At 39.2% G+C, this 17706-nt stretch overlaps 1 protein-coding gene across 1 annotated transcript in view; it reads right to left on the bottom strand.

The window, feature by feature from the left end:
- The window catches only part of SCG3 (secretogranin III), a 30975-nt gene that overhangs the window by 9155 nt on the left and 4114 nt on the right, over nucleotides 1-17706 (bottom strand). Inside the window, exons 5-10 of the mRNA XM_004377665.2 lie at nucleotides 14371-14513; nucleotides 13404-13553; nucleotides 10979-11156; nucleotides 8239-8355; nucleotides 7457-7540; nucleotides 5623-5760 (exon numbers count right to left, since the gene is read on the bottom strand). Coding sequence (XP_004377722.1) covers nucleotides 5623-5760; nucleotides 7457-7540; nucleotides 8239-8355; nucleotides 10979-11156; nucleotides 13404-13553; nucleotides 14371-14513 — 810 coding nt within the window. The remainder of the gene's footprint in view (nucleotides 1-5622; nucleotides 5761-7456; nucleotides 7541-8238; nucleotides 8356-10978; nucleotides 11157-13403; nucleotides 13554-14370; nucleotides 14514-17706) is intronic.

The raw sequence follows: 17706 nt of genomic DNA, 5'->3' as shown, positions 1-17706 counted from the left end.
CCGGACACCCTTTTAGTTCAGTAATGAAGTCACTCCTGAGGTTCACCCTTCAGCCAAAGATTAGACAGACCCCATAAAACAAAACGAGACTAATGGAGCACAACAGTCCAGGGACAACGACTAGAAGGCAGCAGGTGACAGGAAAGCTGGTAATAGGGAACCCAAGGCTGAGAACGGACAGTGTTGACATGTCATGGGGTTGTTAACCAATGTAATACAACAGTATGTGTACTGTTTAATGAGAAATTATTTGTTCTGTAAACCTTCATCTAAAGTACAATAAAAAAAAAATCCCAATGTTCAAGTTGCTCCCTGTATCAATCAAAACAGAATGTCTGGGGGATAGGAAGGCCATCAGTATTTTTAACAATTTTGAGGAGACTCCAGTGTTCAGCAAAGCTTGCGGACCACTGCCCCGAGGATTGGGTGGGGCCTCCACACATTAACTGAGTCACCAGCAACAACAGGAATAAAACCAGGCGTTCCTCTGCTCTCTGAGAGAAGCAGCTGGTTCCTGTTTCCATCTTCCCCTCTGGGAGGGAGCTGTAAAGTGAAATATTTATTTACACAGAGTGCACTGAAAGCCCATGAGAGTCCACTTTGGAAAGCTGGACTTTTTTTTCCCAATCTATTTCAGCTTTCTTTGGAAAAAAGCAGCTCATGGCTGAGGTAATATGGCACAAACCTTCAAACACATGCCAAAGCAGATGGGAAGAGGGCCAGAGGCAGGACGCAGACCTGCCTTCTGGCTCTTTTGGTTTTCAGCACTGCACAAGGAGCGCCCTTTTTAAATACATGAATTTTTCGTGACTCCCATGTGCTGTCCTGACTCCAAAAAGTATAGAAATCAGTAGAGTTAACCTACTGAACACTGGATATGCTAAAAATATTAGATCTTTTAAAAGAGTCTTTATAAAAAATAAGTGTGATACTGTGCTTATTATGTAAAGATTACATGATGATAGTTCTGATACTGATACCATGGGTGCCTACATGGGCCACAGAGCCATTCAATTCACTGAGAATATCTGCCGAATGATAACGTTTTACATGCTCACAAAATGCAGCATTGAATACTGTGAAGAACACTGGATTGGGAATCAGGAGACACAGGCTGAAGACCCAGTTCCGCCACCCTTTGGCTAGGACACCTTGGGCAAGTCACTGCATCTTCTGAGCCTTGTAATTTGTAAATTACATTTGTAAATTAAGGGGTCGATTTCTAAGAAAGGGTTCATGGTTTCTACATGTGGGAAGAATTATCCTTCAGTATCCTTGAAAAACCTGTGCTGGTATGCAGGTCTTCCACGCCTGACGTGCTGTGCTCCTGACTCACTGGGGGGAAGATCAGACTCCATGTTTTAGGACATTTCTAGCAGAGTGCCCTGAGACCTGAATGGAGGCATGAATTTTCTCCTCTAATATCCACGTTATTTAAAAAATAAGAACATCCACATGAGTTAGTCAATTTATTAACACTTATTCGTTGAATTGGCTAACTTCTCTTTCTGCTTCTGAAAAGAAGATATGGGGGTCATAGGATGTTTAGGCGAAAGGTACCTTAGAGATTACATTTTTCAAATTAATTCTATTATTTAGTCATAATCTTGATAAATGATAGCACTGGAATGAGTTTACGGGTGTCATAATGCTTATCTTACCCCTTGGATGATTTTTAAAAAAGAGTTTCAGTGACTCATAAGTCAGAAATAAATGAGTAAACATCCAACTGGCAAAAAGAGACATACTTAGATAATGGAATAAGTTTTAAAGTATTCTTCTTTGGTTCCAGACAGCCATTAACTTGAAAAATTAAGCAACTTTATAGATACAGTTGAAAGCAGAAATTTCTATTTCATTGGCATAGCCCTAAATTTACAAATAATTATTGAATTATTTAAATAACTGTACCACTTAGAAATTAATATTTAAAAATATTATTCTTAATGTGAGCCCCTGTAGAAAGCGAGACTTTAGTTTCCTAAACTATATTTGAAATGTGTCATTTTTTTATCATTGGTAATTAAATTGGATTTTTTTTTACATTAAACCTGAAATGAGATGCATTTAAACTTGCTTTGTAAAAAACCTGAAGAATGATATAAATGCAGGGTATTATTATTAAATTTATATTTAATATAATACATATTTTACATATTTATATTCTTTATAGGACTCAGCACAGTGCTTGGCATGGTTAATAAATATTTGCTGTGGTTGGATGGGGCCATCACCTCACGTTGTAAGAGCACAATAGCCTCCCTATAGATACTCCTACCAATGCATCCTGCTTATAATTATTTTCTTAAGTGATTTTAGCTGACCCATTACCTCATCTCTTCTAAGGGAGCCTGTTCTACACACACCTGGCTCATCAATAAGGAGGATGTGCGGGCCAACACGTATGTGGCCTGGGCTGGACTTGCCTACATACAGGTGAAGAACTAGTCTCAGGTCATTTTGAAACATATTTGAGTCTTCAAAGGCAAGTATTGCTTCTTATATTCCTTTTGTATCTCTACTTCCTAAGCACAGTGGCAGGCATGCTATCAGAATAAATGGTTATTTACTGCTGAATAGATGTTTCAGGAAACCCAGTCAATCCTGCCTTCATCCACATAGGTGTTTTCATTTTTCTGCCTGAAGACAATAGGTGTTTTCTCACCAGGCTTTGTAAAAGAGAAGCAAAATGGCCTTTGAAAACAGTGTAAATGAAGCAACTGTGAATACAAATATATATGTCTTCATATGCCCATTGGAGATTAATTACATTTTTTCTTAAAGAAATGTTGCTCCTTAACTTAAACTCAGATTGCTTTCTAAACTGTTTTAGAATCCACTGTCCTTGTCCCAGAGTAACAGAGGTCAGAAGTAGCATGAATAAATTAAATCTCTGAAGAGTGGAGGGGGGAAAACTAAATTTAGCCCCAGGTACCTCCCCTCTTTCTAGGGTTTCACAGGAGGCATTACAAAGAGTAACAATAAATGGATGGGGTTCCACTCTCCTCGACTCTTTACCATCTGACATCACTAGTCCCCCCCAACTCTCACATCCAAACAGGCAACAGTGGGCTACCAAGAATCATCTCTTTTATATTCCTTTTTTATATAATGTTTTCCTAAAAAAGCAAAGAGACCTGTTAGCACCCATGCCTAGTGCACAGTGATTTAAAGTGTTGTCTTAAGCACTCAGTGGGCTGACTCAACAAATCATAGGACCTTGACACTGGCTTGCTGCCACATGCGAGGCAACTACAGTTATGACACACAGGTTGCTCGCAAAGGGAGCAACTCAGGCATGCTGGGTTCTTCTTGGGGTGAGCTGCAGTGCTCTGTGCTGCCACTCACTGCCTCTCTGTCTCAGGGCCCAGGACCACTCTTTCCCCAGTTGGCTATCTTTCAGAAGTTCACCACTCATCCAAAGTAGACCTAGGGTTGAGCAGAAGTATCAAGGTAGTGTGACTTGCCTACACGGTCAGCGAACATGGCACTTATATCTCCAGTTCTCCCTTCTCTTGACCACGACAAACATCATTAATTAATCATTCCAACATTCTTTCTTCCTCAGCCCAGATGTGGCCTCATACCCCTTTTCAACATAGGCCATCACAAAACAACTGGAGTTGGTATGTCAGCTATGTCCATGTAGAGAAAATTGTGATGGTCTATAAAATCCATGTTAGAGAAAAGAAGGGTAGAATAATATAAAATTTTACATGATAGAAAAAAATCAACTTCTAATCTGAAGAAAAAAATTGTTTTTTAGGCCTGTCTCAAAAGAAAATAAAAGTCCCAATAGCTGAAACAGAAACAGCACATTTGTCCAACTTCACTCATCTGGCACACTTATAACCCAGGTCTCTAATACTATTCTCTACCAAAAGGAATCAGACCTCCTTGAAGCGGAATTAATTTGAAGTCTTGGGACAGGAAAATTCAGGGTGGGTCTAATATTGTGTTGTTGCCAGAGAGCAAAAATGCTTTAAAAACCACCGAGGGAAGGGCTAAAAGGACAAAGGAGCACTTTAGGGGAGCTTCCACTGCCCAAGCTGTTGACAATTTAAGCATAAAACAACAACAATAATAATAGTCAACTGGAACAACTTACACAGTGGAAAAGTTAATATGAAGTCCTCAAAAAGGTAGTATTAATATAAAAAGGAAATTGTAATTTTTATGACTTTATTAAGTTATGCGGCATTAAATACATAGCTAGTTTGTTTCTTCTCTACTTCCTACCCAGACATTGTTAAGCATGAATCTATTATCAAGTATGAATTTGAACCTGTTTCTGTCTGTGAAAGCAAGAGAGATTGGGTGGGGGAACCTGTCAGGAAGGCCTGACTGGCCCTTGTGGTCTCATATAATATCATAGCAAAAAAAAAAAAACAAGGTCCATCAGTTTGGTGCTGCTGATGGTTATGCATAATAACCAATGAAAAGAGAGCCCAATGGTGTGTTTTCAGATGATAAATTAGCTGAATCCTCCTCCCACTCATGCTTCCCCTACAAAATAGAGAGCTAAATGCACTGACCCACTTCCTCAGCTCCCAGGGAATAAAACCTCTAGATGATCTTACTAATGAGACATTGATAAGATGTAAGTAAGGTTCCAATTATACCAAAGAGGTCAACATATCATAATGACAAAAAAATAAGGTAGATGCAAGCCATCTGTTCATAACTTCTGGTAAAAAAAATTTTCAGAAAAAGAATATCCACCTGAGAGATAGGGATGTAAATTTTCCATCATGCACCACTTTGTAAGAAAAGAGATTTGAACCACCAGACTATGCAACTAAATCACACATTCTGTCCTGAAATCAAAAGGTTAGCAACATAGAACTTGCAACATCACTGGATCTTTTTCTTTGGGAGTCTGGTAAAGTTTCTAAAATCTTAGAAAGGTGTAAATTTTGTTTCTGGTAGACTTACTAGGGCAGAGTAAAAATTGGATCCCCATAAGGTATAAGAATAAGGAGAAAATAAGTCACAAAGTAAAATCCATAGTATCAACATCTCTGTGACTGGTTTTGATGAAAGGGTATCAATTAGTTTCATAATTATTGGGCTAGTTTGTGTGTAGGTACCTTTTTTGTTTTTTAAGGTATTTGGATTATTTAAGAAAATTTGATATATTGGATTTGTGATTTTGATTCAAGTCCTTGAAAGTTTTTGTCATGGTGCAATCACTGCTTAAATTATTAAGAAAATTTGTCTTCTTAAATCTATAAATTTTGATGACCTTGTTGAATAAGTAGGATGTGACTATTTAGAGGAGTATTGATTAAGTTTAAAGAAATGATTGCTTAATAATGTCATAAGATTATAAATTAGACATTAAACAATACACAAATGGTAGTTAGTATTCCTTCCTAAGTGCAAAAGCCACTTAGGAAGACACTAAAGATGAAACCAACTTGCCATTCCCGGAGACTCATGATCATTTAAAAGGATTGCTATTCAAATAAAGGTACCTTTCAGCAAAGTTGCTACATCTTTCTATACAGATCATGCTAATTTCTCAGGTTGGTGGGGCTGGCTTTTTAACTACTCTTCCAGGTACTGTGAAAGTTTTTGCTTCCTCAATTTCATTGCCAACCTCAAGCTGGCAATTCATACCTTTTGGTTCTTCTGTCTTTCCTCCTGGGTTGGAGTTATCATCTTTTGTGGAATCCTGCAAGGTTCCATATTCCTTTTCCATCTTAGCTGCTTCTTCCTTGGTACTGTCTGTCTCTTCATGACTCTTCTCGGATGGCACTATAATTAGATTATGCACTATTACAACTATATCTCCTATCAATTAATTCCTAATGTAGAAATAAGCTTTATTTAAAAGGCACAGTTTGAGGTTCAATAATTTTCTGAGCTGAAAGGGAGTTTAGCAATTCTCTAGTCCAATCCCCTCATTTCACAGACGAGGAAACTGAGGCCCAGAGAGGGGAAATGATTTGCCTAAGGTCACCTACTGAGTTAGCAGAAGAGCCGAGTCAAATCCCCAGCTTTCCAGATTCAGTGTTCTTTCCATTTGGCCACCTGTGGCATCAGAGCTTGGATTATCTTCCCTACTTTAATCAGTGTAGGCCATTAAGCTGGATATGTTGAGCCCTCAAGTAAATATGAAGTGTTTGATTCCATACTGCTCATGTCTCACTTAAAAATAACTGTATTTCCTTTTAGAAAATCCTATGTTGAATTTTAAAAAATTACAAACTGTGAAGGAGGTAGCCAGTTGACGACAATTGTAATGCATCCCTGTAGTCAATGAAGTAGGAACCTCCAGTAGTCTAACAATAAACTTTCCCAGTAAAAGGAGTTTTTATTACATAAAAAATAGAAAATACAGTAAAGAAGAAAAAAAAGAAATCATTGTCTCATTATGCCGACGCACCCACTACTAGTACTGTAGTACGTTTCTTTTTTCCTTTTTTTAGGTATACTTATTTTTATAGCTGTGGTACAGTTTTGTTCCTTGCTTTTGTCATCAACATCAATATTTTTCAGGTTATTAAAAACTCCTTGAAATCACCATTTTTAATGGCTGCTTCTCATGCCATCAGGTGGATGTAGATAATTTCTGTGATAGGGACAAAATACCAGGGCTTCGAACCTGTTCATGCAGGTCTGAACTCTTGCTGAGAATTTGCATTTCTAACAAGTTCCCTGATGAGAATTTGCATTTCCATATCAGATATACTGAATCAGAATCTACATTTTAACAAGATCCCCAGGTGATTCTTATGTATAACTTCCTGGAAACTTGTTAGAAATGAAATTCTCACCAGGAAACTTGCAGAAATGCAAATTCTCAGCAGGGGTTCAAACCAGAACGAATCCAGTTTGGAAGCCCTGCAAAATATTAACATATTAGAATTTGCAATGTTTCCTCGTTTTGCTTCACCCTCCCCTTTTAAAAGGGGGCTCCTTTGCACAGCTCAGCTCTGTGGTGTTTGCTATGCTGAGCAACGTGATGAATGGAGATGCAGACCAGAAGAACTTGTACTACATAAGGGCACAGAACCACCCCGGAGGAGAGAAGAGAAGACCTTGGACAGGAGAGCTGGGAAGGAAGGATAGCTGGGAGGAGACAGATGACCAGGGACAGAAGTTTGGAGAAGTGGTAATCTAGGGAGAGAGAGATATACCTAAATGTGAATTTTAGGAAGGACTGCTCAGTTTTGTGATGTAGTCTCTTCCTTTCCCACCAGCCACCTCCTCAAGAAATCTTCAGTAAAACCATACATTACTTTACAATGCTTCTTGGGGTCAGATTTCTATGCCCAGACTGGCCACAAAATAGCCAAGTATATTTAATTTACATCTGCTTAATCCTACAGTTGGATTTCAGATTTAAGACTTTTTAAAATCTGTAATTCTTTATCAGTGTTTACTGAAGTTCATTTTTACCACTCAAAAGGAGTTCTAAAAGCTAGAAAAAAAGTTAAGTAAATCATACCTGGTAAAAGCTGGCTTTTATTGTCAGTAGCATTTTTATCTAGCTTGTTCTTGGTCTGAAGAGCAATCATTTCATCCAAGTTTTCTGGAGGGAAGAGAGAAAGAAGTACAATTTTATTTTCTGAAAGATATTATCAAACTTTCACTAACAACATGTAAATCTGCCAGAAATACCACAATAGCAATTCCATAACAGTCACACTCCTACTCAGATGACTGGACCTTGACTTTATTTCTGAGAATCACAGACTCTGGAAAGTCACACAGTTGGAGATCCTCAAGTTCAGCCTCCTCTAAGTTCATTGCAGAAGTCCTTGCCACTGCTGGCACAATCCCAGCAATGGTACCTGTAGTGAACACCTGTGGTTTTGACTTACTCAACATCTTTTGGTTACTGCACCTTGATTTTCCTTCGGAGAACTCAGCCCTCTCCCACTCTCACACATCTGACTCCATCAGTGGCCGCATAACCTAGGCCTAGCTAATCAGGGTCTTCTAGCTCCCTGGCTATAGTGATTGGTTCAAGCCTAAGCATATGACCGAAGCCAGTCAAAGAGACTCAATGACAGAACCATTGGGAGAAAGAGGCTCTCTTTCCACGGGATTGCTATACTGTGAGGATGTGAGATTGCAGCCGTCCAGGTGAGTGATTCTAATTACCTAGATAATTCAGGCTCTTCTGGCATAAATTATCGAATTAGTGAGGTAATTATTGCCAAATCTCTAATTCAGTTTGAACAATGAAAACAACTACAGTATAAACAAAACAGACAGAACTCTCACCAAGGTAAGAAACGCCTTCTTCTGGAGATATTGTGCCATATTTTACCATCATCTTCACAAAGTCAATCAATGTTTTCATAATAGTAATCAGTGTTTCTTTCTCTTTTGCCTCTTTTTCTATATAAAAAGACAAAATAATTAAATAAAAACTAGTGGAATACAGCTCATCTTTCAATGTCAGCTTATGAAGTACCGTATCTTATTGAAGTATTTCTCGCTACATTTATAGCTAAAACCACATGTATTTAATTTACAAAAAGTCTTAAGACTTAATTGGGAATGCAGAACAATGTTTGCATACTAACCTTTCTCCCCAAAAATGATCAATTATAACTTCGTCAAGGTTTAATTAATCTAAAAGATTTTATTAATAGATAAAGAGACACTTTTCAATCCAAGAGAATATGAACTCAAAAAAGAAGACTGGTGTTCCAATAACTTTCCTCTACTTGGGCCATTGAGTAGTTGAGGGCAAGAAAAAAGTGTCCAATGGCATCTTTTGAAACCAATGATATGCTCAGGACAGACCTGAAGAGTAAGAGAATAGCTACATGGGATGTAGTCATTAATTAACCTTAATATATGAAAATAAGAACACACGTGCATTTTTATTTTTAAAATGGAAGGTTGATTTTTTTAATAGTAGCATATATTCCTATTTAAACTCTATTTTATTTAAAAGAATATATGCATATAGTAAAAATATTCCAATAGTACCAACCAAACTTGTTGCCGTTGAGTCAATTCCGACTCATAGCAACCCTAAAGGACAGAAGTAAATAAAAGTGAAAAGATTCTCTTCCTTACTCTCACTTCAACTCCTACTCCCTATTTAAAAAAAAAAAAAAAAAACCCTCTGCTCTCCAGTCGATTCCAACTCATAGCAACCCTATAGGAAACGGTAGAACTGCTCCATAGGGTTTCCAAAGCTGTAAATCTTTATAGAAGCAGACTGTCACGTCTTCCTCCCACAGAGTGGCTGGTGAGTTGGAACCGCCGACCTTTCAGTTAACAGCCGAGCGCTTAACCACTGTGCCACCAGGGCTCCTTTCTATTCCCTATAGGTAACCACTATTAACAGTTTCTTGTAAACCCTTCATATTTGGCATAGTTACCATGAAGAGGGATTTTCCTCACCTTTTCATCATCCCCACAGATGTGGCTGGTGGGCAATAGCCATTAGTCTATATTTCTCAGCTGATGAGGGATTTGGAATCTTTCTTCTCCCTGTTCCCCTAGAACAGTGGAAGGCAGGGACCTGGGGGACATGCCTAATCTACAGACTCAAACTTTCCCTGGGACTGGCTGTTCCAAGGTCTAGACTGAGGAGCAGGGAGTGGGCAAGCCCATTTTTGGCTCTCACACTAAGCTATAACACAGCTTTTATCAGTAATACAGATGATATTTTGAGTTTCGACCTGGTTTATTATTTCTCAGTTGGTTCAGATCTTTCTCAAAACCCTTGAGAAGAATGAATGTTGTCAAAGACCTCAGTATAAGTATTTAAATTAAAATTCTAGAAAAATAAATGCAATAAGGAATAGCATGAAGGTAATGGCAAGATAAAAACAAATAAAGGACATGAAGTACAGTAGAATTAAAAAAAAAAAACAACTCATGGTTGGGAGGGAGGAAAGGTAAGAGAAGAGGTGGGGCAAAAGTGGTTGGAAAAGTGTAGCAAATGATAACTTCAGCCATGACATTTGCCCAAGGTCACATCTGTATCAGTATTTGATATTGCACCGATGCCCTTTATGGACAAGAAGTGACTCACCAGGATGACAGAGATTCTGAGCTGGGCACCTGCCAATCAATGGGGCAAGATGGCTCAGGATGAAGCCTTAAGATGTACAAACCTTGCAAGCACCAGCAGAGGGCCTGGTGCCATCTGGCTAACGTCTGGAATTGAAGGACAATGGATGTTCTCCAGAAATGAAAGCTCACTCTAAGGTTACTTTATGGACAAATATTTGACAATTACAGTAACATCATACACATGTTCATTTGGGGGCTGAATCTTTGAACGTGGAGAGGAAAAGTCACTAAGACAGTACAGGGATCTGCCTGGACAATAACAACAGAAACTGCCCATTATGACCCTCCTCACAGACTAGCCAAAAATAAACATGAACTGAAATCCTTAGGAAAAAGAGCAAGACACATTAACGACTTTATTTTCAGAAATCAAATAATTATCCAAGTATGTTTTGGGCTCCTGACCTCCTTTAGACCAATGTCCTCCACTTTAACTCATTTGAAGGCTGATGCTAAAAATGTCTACAAAGCAACATCCTGAATCATCTAAAAAAGGATGTTATGTTCCACGTACTGATTCCACTAAGGGAGGAAAATTAATGAAGACTTTTAAAACAAAAATTGCAATAAGAGTTGGGGTTGAACCGGGTAAGGGAAGAGACACTGTCTGATTCAATCACGTATCTGTACAAGGTTCACTCCGGTACCTTGTATGCAGCACATGTTCAGTAACTATTGAAAAAATAAATGAATCTTCTGTCAACAAGAACATTAAATTATCCAGAAACTCCACCTTTCCTGAATATTTCCATGACTAATACATGTCTTTAAAAAAATAAAAATCGATGTGAGCTATTTTCCTGAGCCCACAGTGTGTGTCACTGAAGACTGCATTTAGAAACTGAAAACAGAACACACACACACACTCCCACACATTTCCTGGAATAGCTGTTTCTGTTCCACATGGTCAGAAACAAGTGATTACCTGAATCAATGCTTTTCAGTAATGCATAGAAGTTTGGGAAATATTGGAGTTCCTCAAAGTTGTCTTCACTGTAGGTTTTAGTTCTCCTTTCCAAGCCATTCATCAAGGTTAAGGTGTTAGATACTGTTTCATCATTTTCTCCATTAGTAAAACCATCTTGAATTGTTGCCAGTGGAGTCTCCAGTGGGAAAAGAAATGATAAAAAATATTTTGTTAGAACTAATGGAACTCCAGCTCGATTTTTTCTTCTGTGGTGCCCTTGAATGTAAAGTGCAAGAATGCCTCCTCCTTTGCAAGCTCCTGCAGGTTCAAACCCTTCTCTAGGCATGTGGTCATCCAGCCACATGGAAAAGTATGCAGGCAGGGACTTAGGGAGAGGCATCCATCTCCAGGAAAACCCCTATAGACCCTGGATCCTTCTCTGGTGAGAATAGATAGGGAATTTCTAGTTTCCTGCACCAGTCAAGTCCCCTCCTTCAGTTCTCCTGAGTCTCTCCTCATAAAACTGCCTTTCACCGAGGAGGGGAACTTTGAGTTCATAGACTATCCCAAGAGGGATAGTGCCACAGTACAGGAGAGCCTGCCAGAATGTCTAACACTAGCAGAACAGTGACACTTTAAGGATTTTTTGGTGACATTTTAAGGGCTCTCTGGAAGGTTATACAAGACTCCCAGACTTGATCCTTGTCTTATGTTCCCTATCTTAGTGAATGGCCTATTCTCAACTCAGTGAACTAGACAGGAATCTAACAGCCTCTCTTGCCTCTTCTTCTTCCTTCCCCCATCCAACCCACCAGTAGCTCAGTTGATCTACTTTCAAAATTCATCCCAAATTTGTACACATCTCTCCTTCTCCCCTATTCCACACTAGTCCAGGCTGCCTTCATCTCTCACCTTCTAACTGGTATGCTACCCACCTTCAATCCATTCCCCACACAGCATTCTCCCCATTGTAGCCAGAGTTATCTTTCAAAAAATCTGATCATGTAGCTCATTTGCTTAAAATATTTCTGTGTTTTCTTATCACTTCCGATAAAGGTCAGAACTCACATATATGTCTCACAAGGCCCTGCATGGTCTGCCCTGGATCTGCCTTTCCAACCTCATCTCTCATAACTCTCTGTGTACCATCACACTATCCTTGCTTCTGTTGCTTGGGTACCCCATACATCCATCTCTACATGCTGCCCCTCAGGTTCATGATTCAGCCTTCAATTCTCAGCTCAAGTCACTTCTCTGAGCCTAAGTCCATGAAAAGTTCCGTTTTAAAAGGGCTTATAGAACCACATTTCTTTCTTCAAAGAACTTAATGCAGCTGTAATTAAAATAGTATGACTATTTGAAGAACATCTACCTCTTCCACTAGACCATTAGCTTCATGAGCAGGGATTATGTCTTTTTAAATGAGCAGCACATCAGCTTGGGAGCCCTAGTGGCGCGGTGGTTAAGAACTACAGCTGCTAACCGAAAGGTCTCAGCAGTTCGAATCCACCAGCTGCTCCTCAGAAATCCTACAGGGCAGTTGTACTCCGTCCTATACAGTTGCTATGAGTTGGAATCCACTTGACAGCAACGCTTTTTTTTTTTTTTTTAACATCAGTTTGATACACAGTACCCAATATTTGTTGAAAGAATAGGATAATTAATGCATTTAGATAACATGAGTGAACAGTTCAAGCATATGGACATTTTAGAATGGGTGAATAAGGAAGACATAATGGGAGTGAGGGATCATGAAAATAGCTACGTCAGTTTCAGCTTGAGTGAAAGTTATGAGTTCTTTGATAAATCTAGAAAGATATGAGTGGGTGGACCTTCAAAAGCTATTAAAAAGGTAGCAGCTGGTGGGAATAGGAAGTAGGGAGAGCAAAGAGAGCTTTTAGGCAGGGCTTTGAACTGGTTCATTCCAATTCGAACCCCTGCTAAGAATTTGCATTTTTAACAAGTTCCCAGGTGATGCTCATGCTGCTGGTTAGGGACCAATTCTGAGAACCAACAGTAGAGCAGTGGTTCTCAAAATCTATTATACGTAAGAATCACCTGGGGATCTTGTTAAAATGTAGATTCTGATTCAGTATATCTGGGGTGGAAATGCAAATTCTCAGCAAGGGTTCAAGCCAGTTCGAAGCCCTGTTTTTAGACCATCTAGTAAAAACTTCAGAGTCAATTTCTGCTTTTTCCTACCTTCCTCTAAAACAGGACCATAAGCCTATTAACTTTTTTTATTCTTTCTGTATTTGGGATAAGGTTTATATATATTAACTTATTGGCAGTTCGTGAATATACACTTTAAGTGGGTAAAAATGCCACATCCCCCAAATCTTCTTTGGCACCAAGCAACGTGTTAATTATATAAAGACACAAGTATACCCATGCACACATAAACACACACACATCATCTACACATACATTTACATAGCCATACCGCTTTCTCAGGGATTTTCCCAGCCTGGCTCTCAGTTCTGCTTGTGGGTTTATTGGGCTCCTCCTCATAATTGTTGGCTTCCTTTGAGATTAATTTTTGTAAAACCTCTGCTACTTCATCTTCCAGTGTGTGTGCCTGGTTTTCTGTGATCTGTTATAAAGAGGCAAAACATATATAACTGCTATTTCCATTTTTGTGATTTCAAAAAATATCTAGACTGAACTCTGTAGTTGAACACATCTTTTTAAAGGAGGGGAGAATCTTCTGCACCCTCTTTCTGGAAAGCACTCATTTATGCTTCTTCTATATGCTGGCTGTTATAGGGGCTACTCAGCACTCCTAGGCAGAAGTGTCTTTGGGCCCACCATTGCAGGTGGTCAGTCCCTTCTGTTGGAGCCCTTGGACCATTTACTTTGAGAAACAGCTTAAGAGTTGCCCCCTGGACAGCTGCAGATCACAGGTGACCTTTGAAACCCCACAAAGTTAGCACCCTCCTAAAGCCTGCCAGGGCTACGTCAGGGCTGGTGGGCCAAGCTAAGGTGGGGTCAAATTGGATTGTCTGGCGTGTCGCAAACACACATTATGTGCCTTTGTTCATGTTATTTCCTTCTCACTACACACACGTCTTTTACTTCTACTGGTTAAAATCCTACCATTTCAAGCACCTCCTCGTCTGAAGCCTTTCCTTACTGCCCAACTGGATACAACCCATCCTCTTGCATGCTGAACTGCTCTTACGGGTCTTACACAGCTTGCGTGCGGTTGTGTGTGTGTTGGTCTCGTTCCTCTGACAGACCATAAACTGCTAGAGGGAAAGAATAGTACCTTACTTGTCCTTGAAATCTACTGAGCCTAGTACAAAATAGAAGCACTGTAAACATTTGGGTACTTGAATCAAGTGGCTTGGCTTCTTGGCATCCTCCAAACTGTACTAAGAATTTAATTTACTCTCATACATATGACTTACTAGGCCAAGATTCAGCAGTTTAGAAACAATCTTGTCAAACACTCCTCTGTCATTTTCCTCATAAATCCTGGTAGCAATTTTCTGAACAATGTCTTCAGCAGTTAGAGGAGTTCCATCTAGTTGATGAAGGCCATCTGGGTCATCTAGACAGAGCAACCACAATTTCACATCATAGTGATCACAGACCTATTTCATGGATCATATTCTATTTATAATCTATACTTCATTCATGTACATATCTTTGGATTATAGGTATGGTGGTGTTTGGTCTGCATAAACTCTTGCTTTGAATTAGACTTCAAGTTAAGAAACTAGGACAATAATGGACACTTTGAAATATTAGGTGATTTTAAGAGGAAGGAAGAGCAGAAAACAATACAAAAGACCCCTCCATTTATTATTATCACTAATAATACAATTTTTATATTATTTATTTATATTATTTTGATAGTATGCTGTATTTATATAGTATGCCACATAGTTCAAAATACCTTCTATACATTATATAATGTGATATTTCATTTCTGTGCAGAGAGTAGATCGGTAATATTCCCTACATGTACTCCCTTTGCAGGCAAACTCCTTGGCTAGGGGTGGAGGAACATGCTTCAAACCTAGAATTAGAGAACATGTACTGAAGATTTTATGACTTACCTGGAGTAAATATTTACTTCTAATTGAACATGTGTCAGAGTGCCTTTATGTAAGGGAGCTTAATGTGACAAGCCTTGCTCTCCAGAGAATAGGGAACTTATTTTTTTTTTATGTGTCTAGAATTCAAACTTTTTAAATGTGGCAACAGATTTGTGCAAAACAATATGTAAATCTTTGCAGAGAAGCATGCAAATATGTATGCATCCTTGGGAATACATTTGGCAGCACTAATTCAGACTAAGGCAAGGCTGATTATGAGAGAAAGAGGACACAGGATGGGATGTGGCAATGAAGCACTGCACTAAATCCATGGAGAATTACCAAGAATCAGTTGGTCTTTTCCAATCTATACTACATCAAACAGATCAAGTGTACAAGGCACTTAACTTTCTGTCACCTCTAGGCAGATGGGAAAAAATCAGAATTTTATCCCCAGTGAAGCCTCTTGTTATCTATATGTCCTTGGACCCGTATAAGGAGAATAATGAGAATATCTATTTCATGGGGTTGTTGTGAGGATCAGATGAAATAAGAAGTAAAAGCACCTTGTAAATTGCAAAGCACTATATAAAAGTCAATGCGTTATCTTCTAGAGAAAATGGAAGTTGAACTCCTGGCCAGATTCTACCCAATTAATCTTCATTCACTCAAAAAAAGAAAGACTCGATAGTCCTGTTCAGACCTTGTTCTTTTCTTCCATGGCTTCGGGGATTCAGAGCAAGGAAGTTCTCCCTTGGTTTCTCCAGACTCTATGGAGATAGAGGTGTGAGCAGCCACAGGCAGAACATCGTCCTTGGGTTGTTTGGAAAGAAGCTTAAGGGAAATGAGAGAGGTGACTATACCCAGAGAACTGGAAGTTCTCAGACTCTGTATAACAGCTAAGTTGTTGGCCAACCCATGAGCTGAGAGCCCTGTGTATATCAGAGTGACAAATGAGCAGAAAAGCCCCTAAGAAAAAAACATAACATCAGGTCCCCTCCTGGCTGGCTGAGAATTAGTTTCATCATCTATTTTTCAGGAGCACCCTCAATATTATTTAGGTATGATTTTTCCATTTGTGGGCTGGAAGTTAGGCTCTTGGGAATATGTGGAGCAGAAACTGCCCGGGTATATGCAGAGGTGGAATAATTTATTTCCCTTCCTACTAATCCCTCAGGATCTGAAAAAGGAAGAATATTGGTTGCCTGCTGGTCCTCGAAAATAACTGAAATGACTTTTTCAGTTCATTTACTTCACAACAGGGAGAATGTTAGCAACATGCCAAAAAAATAGCCTTTCCTCCGTTCACTGCTGTGTTCTCTTGCACCAGGATCTTGGGCACCTCCCCTATCAGAGCTCTGGTAGATGGGTTAATAGTGGAGCACCTGGGTGTTTCTTCCACTGGTTTCCCCTGACTCTTCTAGCATGGATGGAGTTACTCATAATGACTTCCCTACTGCTCATGAGGGCTGTTTCACCCTCCTCAGAGAGAAGCCAAACAAGGGTTCAACATTTATAACTTCTGCTAAGTACCCACGATATTCTAAGTGGATGTCAAAGGGCCATGTCTCAAATCATCATCTGCCTAGTTATGTTTTGAATCCCCAGTATCTAATATGACACTTGGCACTGATTTATTCAATAAATTTTTATTGAAGTCTTAATATTTACCAGACACTGGAAATAGAGTGGTGAATAGGTTCAGCATGGTCCCTGACTTCATGGAGCTCACTGTCTAGTTGATAGTTGGTACATAATAATTACTTAATAAATATTTGTTGGGTAAATGCACACAGGAGCACCAAAGCACCACATAAAAGAAACTTGGGAAAATCCTGAATCACTCATACTATAGTGAATGCTGAAAAGGAAGGAGACTTTGTGAGTCCCACAGCCCAAGCCCTTTGGAGTTTTACCAAAGGTGTGACTAGGTCTGGAAAAGCACCCTCACCCTCCCTTCTGGGATGCAAGTATACATGCCTCTGGCATTCTATTCACCTTGGTGGTCCCAATCTCTCTGATATTGGGACTTCTAAGATGTGAGGGGAAACCAGAAGCTCACCCATAAACCATTCTCTCTAAGAACCTGGGCCCAGCTTCTCTGATCTCAGGTAGAGTTACATGACTCCTAGGGTAAACCTAGAACTATCAGGACTACTTGGTACTTCTGAAACCACTTGGGATAGTGATAATTTGTTGAACAAATTAAAAATAAGTTGCCCAAGTTGGTGGCCAAATCACAAACAGATCTGTGCTTCGCCTGAGTGCACAATCAGTTTGACCAGTCAGTTCAGTCAAACAAACATTAGACTAATTTTTTTCTTCCTAAATCAAATGGTCAGTTCAGTCAAAGTAGTTGAATCTATTTTTGTATGCAGATATGCCCAGTCTCTTCTGATTTCTAGTCCAAGTATTTAGGTTGAAAAGTAGAATTCAAGATTAAAAAACAAACAATTTCCCTGAGCAGCACACAATATGAAATATGTCAAAACATAAACCATCACTTCCACCTCATCCCACACACATACAATATACTTCTGAACTTTCCTCAGGCTATGATGTCCTAAGGAAGGACATTTCATTAGCACTTGTTTTCTGGCAGAGATAATCAGCATAATTCTCTTGTGGCTGGGGAACAAAATAAGGACATATAAGAAAACTTGTAGTCACACCTAAGCACTGGTCCACAAAATGGAAAACACA

Source organism: Trichechus manatus, unplaced genomic scaffold (genome assembly GCF_000243295.1).
Source record: "Trichechus manatus latirostris isolate Lorelei unplaced genomic scaffold, TriManLat1.0 scaffold00052, whole genome shotgun sequence".
In the NCBI taxonomy this organism is placed as follows: Eukaryota; Metazoa; Chordata; class Mammalia; order Sirenia; family Trichechidae; genus Trichechus; species Trichechus manatus.
This window is presented reverse-complemented; position numbering and strand designations above follow the sequence as displayed.